The 12,004-nt window shown below is 42.9% G+C and overlaps 1 protein-coding gene across 5 annotated transcripts in view; it reads right to left on the bottom strand.

Moving 5' to 3' along the window:
- Nucleotides 1-4,732: 4,732 nt before the first annotated feature.
- The window catches only part of pitpnc1.S (phosphatidylinositol transfer protein, cytoplasmic 1 S homeolog), a 58,577-nt gene continuing 51,305 nt past the window's right edge, over nt 4,733-12,004 (bottom strand). For 2 of the 5 annotated variants that reach the window (XM_041575642.1, XM_041575643.1), the window contains exons 7-9: nt 9,959-10,114; nt 9,396-9,459; nt 5,801-7,251 (exon numbers count right to left, since the gene is read on the bottom strand). In XM_041575642.1, the coding sequence (XP_041431576.1) occupies nt 6,929-7,251; nt 9,396-9,459; nt 9,959-10,114 (543 nt within the window). In that variant the 3' untranslated portion in view covers nt 5,801-6,928. 5 annotated transcript variants of the gene reach the window in all.

Below are 12,004 nucleotides of genomic sequence, written 5' to 3'. Positions count from 1 at the left end.
GTGCAGCTCCAGCAGACTTCTGCACTGAAATCTGTTTTTCAAACACAACACTGATTTTTTATATTTAATTTTGAAATCTGACATGGGGCTAGACATATTGTCAGTTTCCCAGGAGCCTCCAGTGTTCTGTGACCCCCAACATTCCCATGCAGCACCAAGACCCCTGCTCTATCCCATTTTCCCAGCAGCCTTGCTGTGGTGTAAGGATTTCAATGAGACCATAGACACCAGGAAAGTTTCCTCATTCTTTATTTACAGTAAAACAGAAGGGAAATGATGACATGTAACAAAAGTAATAGACAGCGGTGCTACATGACTACATGACTCATCCCTTGAATCCCATTGCAGTGCCCAGTAACTGACAGCACAAGGGTCACTCTTACAGAACTTGGTCCTTTAGATTCCAGGCCATGCCCCAAACCAGCTCCATCAGAGAACTACACAACTAAGTATAAAACCCTTCACGTAAAAAGCAGAAGTTCTGGGTCACAGGGTGCCAAATGTGTCACCACCATCACATGAAGGACTTGTGGATTGATGGGGGATTGTTTCCTGGGCAACCATACCCGATAGACCTGTATAAACACTTGAAATACATATTTAAAAATGCAAAACTATCAGCACCAATCTCCCCATGACATGAAAATAGGAAATGAACATATAAAACATGGTCTTTAATTCCCAAGGAGTCTCCCATACCCTTGTATTTACAGGCCTCCTACTTAGGCCCCATAATTTCACTTTTTATAGGGGAAAAAGATACACACTTGGCCCCATACAGCAAGACACAGACCAACTGATTCCATTCCTCTGTTTGTTTCACTTTGCCAATAAAATGAAGTGTTTTGGGAAAATGCCATATGAGCAGAAACCATAGCCTTATTTGTCAGTTGTGCTCATCTTCCATTAAAGTCGCTAGAGGCAGGAAAGTGTGAAGACTCCAGAAGCTGGTGTGGAACATGGAGTTGCTTTTCTTATTACAAGATGAAAAGGGGGTATAGTTGGGTTTATTGGGTTTCCAGCATATGATTTTGACCCAACTCAATGTTTTACAAAGGAGGATGGTTACGGGCGCTGTATTCTTTATCATGACTAGACTGAAGGCATAGTATGGTCCTGGCAACTCAACATTGCTGCTCACTGCCAAACCACAAATTAAGGATTTTGTGCCAATGAGGAGGTAGGATTTATGGTGTAGGGAGACAGGTGCTGGGGCTGTTTTTGGGCACCCTCCATAGAGGCCTCTAAACAGCCTGTATATTATATGTATATGTACTGATCCCAAAAAGTACATTAATGGTTATAGATCCCTGATTCTGGTGTAAGTGATAGATGATCAGGGCTGTACAATGAAGTGGGAAGGAAGAGCAGATTGTGTTTTGGCTATTGGCAGAGATTGGTCAGCAAGACCCTCTCACAAAGCAACACAATAAAGAGAAACCGGTGCAACAAATAGAATAAAATTGAGGGCAGATTATGAAGGGGTTCTCAATAATTTATAATTCAATCAAAGATAATACAGAAATGAGAGGACAGCAAGGGGGGCATTATCTTATAGGTTGCATTCCTGTTACAAGCCCCCAAATTACAAGCAAAGACAAAATGATGAGTAGCAATTATACACAGAGATTAAGGACAGCAGGGTGGCATTAGGAACTGGTGTCTGCCCAGCTAGGGACTCTCCAGCTGGTTTTGGGTGGGGGTCCCATTTCTATAAGGGAAGACAGAAATGAGGTATATATTACCAGTGCAAACCACATGAGAAAGATCTGCTAACATTATTGGCCCAATGATGGCCTGCACCTTTCACTAGACTAGGGCAGAACCACAAGATCCCTTCTAACTGTCATGCCCACACCCCAGGCAGTGTTAACCCAAGGGGAAGGTTTGCCCCATCAACAGACACATTTTGGGGAAAAGCACAGACCCTAATAGTTGTCCTGCTGTCTGTGTAATTGTATGCTAAACATGCAGGTAATGCATTTATTGTAGACAAACTCAGGCAGATACTGTCTATAAGGAGTCCATACGTATATATCATACAGTATATAAAGTTACATTCCCTACTTAGCCGATATTCACTTTCTATTGTCAGGTTATTAAATAGCAGGCACAAGTGTCTCCCTTATTCAGCAAGTGCAGTCCTTTTCTCACTGACCTGAGATGGGACTGGGCCTTATGAACAAAAGCAAAGCCATGGCAGCATGCTAAGAATATACAGCCCATCTGACATGGCATAGAAAGACCCAGCATTCAGCCAATGACTCCCTGAGGTCAATATGAAAGTGGTATATTTAACCCAAATCTCCCTACAGATAGTGGCAAAACTTGGATTCAAAATGGTTTCTGAAAGGAACAGGGACTTGGGGCAAGACCATAAATCGCAGTAGTAAGTAGAATGGATACTGGACCACATGGGGTCAGACTGTGGAGACAGATCCTTCAGATGTCAACTTTGCCAAGATCTGGCCAATTCTATTTAATATGGCTCAATAGTACTGGTCAGATGGCACCAAAACCTTTCCAACCCAAACCTTTAAAGTGGACCCGTCACCCAGACACAAAAATCTGTATAATAAAAGTCCTTTTCAAATTAAACATGAAATCCAATTTCTATTTTTTATTAAAGCATTCATAGCTGCTGTAAACTCATTTAAACATCTCAGCTGTCAATCAAATATTGTCTGCCCCTCCTCTATGCCCGTGGCATAGAGGCAGGGCAGACAATTACTTTCACTTTCAATTCAGCACTTCTTAGATGTCACTGCTCTCCCCACATATCCCCGTTCTCTTTAACATTTAATTGTTTAGCCAGTGCATGGAAATGGACATCAGGTCCCCTATTCTGGTGGACAAACAAGATTCTGAGATCATACAAGGCTTTCCTTAAAAACAGTGTCCACAAAATGGCTCCTGCCTGCTTGCTATCATTTTGAATTCCCAGACTGAAGGAAACAAGATTCAAATAATTTATATAGTGTAATTAAAGTTCATTTTGCTTGACTGATGTGATAAAATAGGATTTTGAATAATTTTTTTGGGTGACGGGTCCCCTTTAATATGTCATCCCAAAGCCTTAATGAACAGATGGCTTCTAAAACTGTATCACTACATATAAACAATCCAGCACTTGGCCAGCAACCAGGTCATGTCTGCTAGTAGTATTGGGCTCTGTATCATCACCCCCTTACTGTCTAGAAAAGAGACAGCTGTGTGCACACACATACATGAGCTAAAAGACATACCTATACAGGTAGGGAATGAGGCTTTGGCCCAAAGAACAGGTGCCTTATCTATTGTTTAACAACTGATTCTTGTCTTTACGCATTAATTTCCACCTGGTGGTGCCAATATGGCTTTCGTCCGTAGCCTCATACCTTCAAGCACCACTGTCCTATTGCAGTCATCAGAAACGTCACCAAGCTCTACTTATGGGTTGGACAATTAACAAGTGCAGCCAAATAAGCCCGGTATACAGCTTGAGTATAATATTAATGTAAGTTCAGATATAATTGCCCCACTTGCACAGTCATAATGACGCTTAGTTCCATGTCTGGAGACATGTACAAACTGATGCAGTAATGGGGATGTATCGCACTACTATATATATGCTAGCCTACAGCTGTGCTCTTTGTGTCTTGGAAGAGATGCCCCCATCCCTCTGGGGCCAGGTTCCCTGATATTGCTCATGAGAATGGAAGATTCAATAAATTACACCTTTATGTTCCAGCAAAGAGCAGTATCTCTGTATCTGTTGCTCCATAATCTCTAAGCCAATCCATTTTAAGAACAACTTTGATCTACAGCTTTGTTCCCAAATGAAGGCTGGCAGGCTGTATGTGGTCCTCCAGCCTGCTAAGGTACCCCAACAATGGCAATGTATAAAAGTTCATAGCAATATGTGGGAGCAAATTGGAGAGCCCTACTCTGTACTGACCTGTGCTAGGCAACCACAGGAAGAAATGGCACGTAAAGCCTCTGCCTTTTTTAGGCCTCAGAGACAGGCCAATACCCCATGTTCTGCATTGAGCCATACTTTCCCACACTTCTCACATACATGGCATTAGTCCATGCTATGTGGCTTTCATGACAAGATCCTAGGAGAATAATTTATATGCCATGTACTTAGTAACACTTATGAGCCCAAATGCAGACAATAGTTTGAGCCCCTGCAATGGGACAGAACTATAATGTCTATATGTCCCAAATGAATAACAGTTCTGTTACCACCCCACCCCCTGGAAGCCATGATAGCCGCAGCTCATGCTATGGAAGAGGCTAATTCTCAAATGTGTAAATGTCTACCTAGTATAGTGTTTATAAACCCCGAAGTCTGAATGCTCCGCCCCTGCACCCCCCTCATGCTTTGCACTAGCGACTTATGTGCTTAACTATTCATGTTTCTTTACATGCACCCCAACATTACGGCCCCTCACACCCACTTCATATCTAGGGAACACATCAAAATATCCAGTCATTCCTCTCTGCTAGTGGCATTGTTTAACCATTTCATTGCCAAATGGCGGGCATCTATCTGCTGCCAAACAGTCAAATGTTTTGTTACTCTCGACCCCCCCCCCCAGAGAGCAGCCGCAGATCTCAAACCTTGACCCTGGATTTCTACTCCAATACCTAGAAAGATGTTTGGATGTGCCCCAAACAGATCCATGATGGATGATTGTTTCCCATCTTTGTGTGAACCCTGAGACGCCACATGCACCAATCTCTGCAAAACAGCAAGCATGCTTGGTACTGCAACCCAAGAGGGATTGAAGTCTGCAAATTAAAGTGGTTCAGGTGCTCACATTTACCTAACTGTAAACATTAGTGCTTTGCATTATTCTCACCGAGGGGGCCTGTAACATGGGTGGTCCTCACACACATAACATCAGATTATCTGCTACTATCTGGTGTAAGTAAAAAACAAAGGGATCCCCCTTAAAGGCCAAAACCCTTACATTTATTGGCTTGAAGTGTTCTACCGCTGACTCTTCCGAAGGGGTAAAAAGCAATACTGGACGCACCACTTAGCAACAAAAAGCAGTCACATTGGGCAGTTTAGTGGGTGAGGTGATAACTGTGCATATAATCAGTAGGTATGGGAACATACACCCAATATACTGCCCTTTAGCCAAACAAACTGACCCTAGCATTTCTCTCTGCTTATCAACTCAACAGAGTTGGGCAGCCTGATCCGTGGACTCACTAAACCCTACTGGACACAAGATAATGAGTGGAACCAAATATTAGAGCCCCTCTAACTGGGGGGGGGGAGAGACTGGCCAGCACTTGTAGCCACGCAGCAGCCCACAGTGATTGGAATTGGGTTATTATCCCAGTGCCGGGGTTACCTGGATCTCAATATAAAGGGGTCTAGAAAGGTTCTATTTGGGGTCTCATTATTTGCCTGCAGGAAAGATACCAAGCTAAGCCACCCCAGAAAGAATAGCACAGAGACTCAGAAAAGACCACACTCAGATATTTGTCAGAAGGCAAAGCAAAGGAACTGTCACTTCACCAAGACAAGGCCAGAAGGTGTTAAATCCCACTGTTGTGTCAAGTGCTGCGGTCACCCTGGCAGTAAAGGAGTTAAAGATTCCCCGGCCCCTGTCCCCCAAGAGATGGCTGTTTATTCAGGCTTAGCAAGAGATGGCTTATTGTAGAGCATGGCGCCCGGCTGAGTGTTTAGGCACATCTGCAAGGGGTCCGGCAGAGTCAGGGTTTCTGGAGCAGACTTTTTCCGGGGACGGTCCTTGGGGACAGAGAGAAATTCGGGAGCATCAGTGGTCAGAGGTGTGGATGGAGCGCTGGAATGGCCACCATGGGAATGGGAGGGCAGGGTGATGTCGCTAATCGATATGGCTGGAGGGAAAGTGCCAATTTTCCGATTTGTGGCTTCCTGAGTGGTTCTCTCAAACTCTCGGACCTCGTCCATCGTCATGTCTACCAATCAAGAGTGTCAAAAAACAGGGAAATCAGGTGAAACAGTAATAAAAAAAAAAAACAGGGCACAAAGATCCTGAGATCCTTTCTTCACATTGCTATAACCCACACACCCATTTCACCCATATCAGCTGTACTTTGGATACAAAACATGCTCATACACCAGATAGGCAAGCCTAGTTCAGATGGCACATTGACCCATTAGCATTAGTCTCACTAGAAACCTCTCTTTGGGCCCATGAATCCAGTCTCCTCCAGAAATCAACCAGGTACAGAACTCAGATTCTCTGTATTTCTTGCTCTTCTTTTTCCCCTTAGTTAGGCAGTGAGTTTCTTGGAACAAACGCTGACCCCTGGGAAAGAAGGCAACCCCGGAACATGACGTACAGAAAATCAGGGCTCTGTACTTGGATATACACTGGAGGGAGATTGGTCACAGGGGAAGTACAGAGAAAACAGACCGACAGTACACCTGGGTAAATACTGGGGCAATGCTGGACTTATACCCATGGAAAGGTTCATAATGGGGCTTATGCAAATAAACAAAAATATACACAGGTGAATACAAATGCATAGAGAAGAAATGTTCTGAGCACATAGTAAGTTATACCCTCATACTGTACTGTCTAAGGGAAACAATATGGCAGTTCCTAACCATATGTCATAAATTACAGGCTAGCTAAAATAAAAATAAATAGGGGGGGGCAAATATATATTTTAGATTGGAATATAATATGACTGTTTTACTTGTAGCAATAAGAATATATTGCATGATAGTGATATGCTCTTATACAGTAGCATGATATGCCTTCAATTATGGGTAAACACAGAGTTAAACCTTTCCTTTCACATGGAACAATTTGAGGATGTCACATAAGGGGGTGTGACAGCTCCCATATGGAAATGTTGCAGTTCATTTGGCACGTTGCTGTTCAGTTAGTAGAACTGGCCCGTCTGGCAGTTTGTGCCTATTAAAGGTAAAACCCTAAACCCACAGTGTGGAAGCTGTATAATGACTCTTATTTAATGACCTGATGTTGGATAAATTAATGTACGAACTTGTCTGAGGACATTGTTTGACAACTGCAGATTCTAAGAGTGTGGGGGGGTATTTCCTACAGGATCTCCAGACTACGGCTGTCAGTACAGAGGAGAGAAGTGCAAGATGTGTGGAGAAGAGGAGACCTACGCATTCTTTGCCATCACTGCCTATTTCATCCATTGCAGATGAATGTTGATTGCAAACTTTAATGTTGGTTTTGTACTGCATATTTGTCTCGTATTCTCGGACATCATCCATTGTCATATCTGAAAAAATTCAAGATTTTGCATTTCAAGTAACGCAGAGACTTCAAAAATTAATGAAAGAAAGAACAGGAAGTCTATTTTTCCAAAAGGCAGGAAAAGGACAAAAAAAAGTCAGAAAAAGCATGGTGACCACTAGCTTCAATGAGATTGGCTCATCAAGTTAGTGTGAATCAGCCATGGGAGCCATGTTACAAGAGGTGGAAAGGCAGGCGAGAAGCTAAATGGGGTGTAACTGGTGAGTTACAGGCAGGAAGGTCTCCAGGGAGCAAGCACAGATCCACAGCTTTAGGGGTTCACTGAGAGGACAAGGTGGTTCTTCCAAAAATGTCACTTACCTCTTGGTGCTTACCTACAAAATAACATGGACTATACTGTATCATGAAGGTTAGACATATCTATGCTATTGTGATTTCTTTACTTGACCAATTGCACAGTTGTCTCTTTCAGCTCTGATTGTGGCCTAAATTAAATACCCCCATTCAGTGCATTTATTCCCTTTTATCCTAGGGGAAATAATCTGTATGCAGACTGAGACCAATGTTAAATAAAATGAAGGGACAGTTGTGGACTTCCTGAGATAAGGAGCCAAGAAGCTTGGAGTCAATAGGAGTACAGACTGCATGGGAAGCCAAGAGGATGGGTAACACTGGTATTTCCACATTGAGGAAAGGCAATAAACAGATGGTGCTGACCGGATGGGAATTGAATTGAAGAATATGAATATTTCAAGAAAAATGACCAACTATATGCAGCTTGTGACTAGAAGTAGTGATGAGCAAAAGTTTTCGACCAAGTTTCACCATGAAAATGATGGCCATGGACTCAATTGGGTGAAAAAAAATGTCAAAGGTCAAAAAAATTTTGAAATGTTGAATTAAATGCATGTCAGCGAATTTTCACCGTTTAGCACATTTTTAACGAAAAGGGTCAGATTCGCCCATCAGGAACTAGAAGTACTGCAGATGTGATATGTGGCTAGCCTTATATTTTAGGAACCTCTTCTGTAGACCATTAGACAACTGCTATAGGCATTTGTTGCAATGCAAGACACATATGCTATGTAAAGCAATATCCAATGTGTTGATGAGGTAATAGCCATAGGTGTTACACAGGGGAAAGACTATCTAGAGGGTGTTGGGGGGACAGAGGGGTTAGAGTATAATACATGTAGGGTGTTGATGGGACACAAGGAATAGAATATAGTAGATTTAGGGTGTCCATGGGACACATGGAATAAAGTATAATATATCTAGGATGTGGGTGGGACACAGGAGATAAAGCTGTAGGGATTGGTATTATAGGATACTGAATAACCAGTTGAGAGAGTGGCAAAAAGAGCAGAAGTGGTTGGAAGGCAATAGTACAGAAAAGAAAAGACGAATACTGTAGCCTAGACATTTAAGGGTGTCTCAGACATACTTTTAGCCAAACTTCTCATCATCCTCTCCTTCTCCATTGCTGTCCCAATCAGACTGCAAGCTTTGGACTCAGTGTACTGACATATATTTGCACCCACTGCATTAAAGTAATTGCCCCAGCAACCCCACTGCAGCTAGAAGAGACACCTGCTTTTATAGGGAAAGTGCCAAGCAGGGCAGAAAAATAATGGGAGGGCACAGCAGCCAGGAAGGGGTTCTTGTTAAGTATTCTGTGGAAAAGAAAGAGTTACAAACTGTTTGCACAAATAAACCAATAATTAGCAGTGCTGCCTGGTAAATGTGTAAAGCAATACTCAGCCACTTGATGGCATTATAGGAGGGATTGATCTTACCAAGTCAAATACTATCTATTATACTGATGTTTATCATTTCCTTGCCCATGTTATGGCTAGTGCTGTCCTGTTTTTCTTTTTGGCAGGGATTCTACACTTACAGTATGGTCAGTTTTATAGTCTAAAAAGGAACAAAGTGGTATAAGTTACCCTGAATATGAAAGGCTCATTTACATTTACAGTACTGTTGCCTACGGATGCAACAGTCACTGTTTTGGGGGAGAAGGTCTTAAATGGTTCAGTTTCAGGATGGATGAAAACCTTGTGTGCAACTGTATCTAACTAGATAACTGCCCTCCTAGTGGCTCCCTGCTACCATCTTCCACCCAAAGTCACACAACGGTATCCTGTGCTAGCTATCAGGGTCACTTACCGTACCATTCATCAACCCATCCAAATGCCTGGCGGTGCCCAATCAGTAGGACGTCTCTGACCACCTGGTTAAAACAAAAGAGAGGCTCAGACAGGTACGTATTCTTTCTCAGTATCTATGGTATATCCAATGACTCCCTTTGCCAGTATTGATGGTATATCGGACAGCCTACTTTTCCCAGTATCTATGGTAAAGGTATATTGGATGGCCTCCTTTTCCCACTATCTATGGTATATCTAACAGCCTCCCTTTCCAAGTACCTCCTAGGGTATATCTTACAGCCTCCCTTTCCAAGAACCTACGGTATATCTGTGGTATATCTAAAGGCCTCCCCTTCCCAGTATCTTTAGTATATCTAATGGCCTTCTTTTCCCAGTATATTTAGTATATCTAATGGCCTCCCTTTCCCGATATCTATGGTATCTCTAACAGCCTCCCTTACCCAATATCTATGGTATATCTAATGGCCTCCCATACTTGATATCTATGGTATCTTGACGTTAATGGGTGTAGGTAGGTGGCAATGCAGATACTGAGGTAGACAAGGCATAGAGAGCACTCACCTTGTGCACAAACTGCTCCACTCGGCTCTGCAGCCCCCACACCTCAAACTTAACAGCCACCAACTTGTAGGAACACATGATTGGCTCCTGAGACTCTCTCCAGCCCTCCTTCAGCAGCCCCCGACCAGTCTTCTCCGACACAAAGTTCTTGGGGTCCTGAAAGGCAAAGATAGCCAAATGGGCAACATATACCAATATAATTACCTTTCAGAGCAAAATCTCCCTGGCAGAACACACAGAGATATGATCCTCAATCCAAATTGTGCAAACTAGCAGGGATGTACCTAGTACCTACCACCCCTGCAGGAAGACTGCTGCACACTCCAACCATGTTGCCAACAAATAACCAGCTCTACTTGCCCGTGGACACTGTATCTCCTTGTGGACTTCACCCCATCTTTATAGCAGGTTTGTACTGTGTGTGCTCCCCTAGTGTGGAAATTATCTTACTAAATGAGAGGAATGGAAGAGAAATAAATGGCTCCATCAAAAATGTTACTGCCATTCACAGGATTTTACCTTTTTATAATCCCATAATCTTCTTTTCTTTCCCAAACTTTCTTCACAGAGGTCAACAGTGCCAAACACTCTGCTGTCACTGCTGATAAATCATGGTGTGGAAGGGGAAACATCATATTCATTTAAATGCACTCATCACAATCCTTAATGGGTGTCAGAGTATAAGCACTGCCCTTTGGCACAAGCCAGTGCATCTGAGTGCATTGTGGTACCCTGGGGGGTATAGCTTATTGCGTACCCAGAAAATTCCTTTTCTGTGTATTTGTATTTATACATGGAGGCAGGTGCTATGTTGTTTTCCTTAAACAGTACATTGGTGTACTAATTGGTGTACTAATATCAGTGACATGTTTATGGGTCAGTCCTTCCTAGACCCAACGTGTACTAATGTCAGTGACATGTTTATGGGTCAGTCCTTCCTAGGCCCAAAGTGTACTAATGTCAGTGACATGTTTATGGGTCAGTCCTTCCTAAACCCAAAGTGTACTAATGTCAGTGACATGTTTATGGGTCAGTCCTTCCTACCTTCCTAGACCCAAAGTGTACTAATGTCAGTGACATGTTTATGGGTCAGACCTTCCTAGGCCCAAAGTGTACTAATGTCAGTGACATGTTTATGGGTCAGTCCTTCCTAGACCCAAAGTGTACTAATGTCAGTGACATGTTTATGGGTCAGTCCTTACTAGACCCAAAGTGTACTAATGTCAGTGACATGTTTATGGGTCAGTCCTTCCTAGACCCAAAGTGTACTAATGTCAGTGACATGTTTATGGGTCAGTCCTTCCTAGACCCAAAGTGTACTTATGTCAGTGACATGTTTATGGGTCAGTCCTTCCTAGACCCAAAGTGTACTAATGTCAGTGACATGTTTATGGGTCAGTCCTTCCTAGACCCAAAGTGTACTAACGTCAGTGACATGTTTATGGGTCAGTCCTTCCTAGACCCAAAGTGTACTAATGTCAGTGACATGTTTATGGGTCAGTCCTTCCTAGACCCAAGGTGTACTAATGTCAGTGACATGTTTATGGGTCAGTCCTTCCTAGACCCAAAGTGTACTAATGTCAGTGACATGTTTATGGGTCAGTCCTTCCTAGGCCCAAAGTGTACTAATGTCAGTGACATGTTTATGGGTCAGTCCTTCCTAAACCCAAAGTGTACTAATGTCAGTGACATGTTTATGGGTCAGTCCTTCCTACCTTCCTAGACCCAAAGTGTACTAATGTCAGTGACATGTTTATGGGTCAGTCCTTCCTAGACCCAAAGTGTACTAATGTCAGTGACATGTTTATGGGTCAGTCCTTACTAGACCCAAAGTGTACTAATGTCAGTGACATGTTTATGGGTCAGTCCTTCCTAGACCCAAAGTGTACTAATGTCAGTGACATGTTTATGGGTCAGTCCTTCCTAGACCCAAAGTGTACTTATGTCAGTGACATGTTTATGGGTCAGTCCTTCCTAGACCCAAAGTGTACTAATGTCAGTGACATGTTTATGGGTCAGTCCTTCCTAGACCCAAAGTGTACTAAT

Source organism: Xenopus laevis, chromosome 9_10L, assembly GCF_017654675.1.
Source record: "Xenopus laevis strain J_2021 chromosome 9_10L, Xenopus_laevis_v10.1, whole genome shotgun sequence".
NCBI lineage: Eukaryota > Metazoa > Chordata > Amphibia > Anura > Pipidae > Xenopus > Xenopus laevis.
Note: the sequence above shows the minus strand (reverse complement) of the source record. Positions and strands in the feature narration are given on the sequence as shown.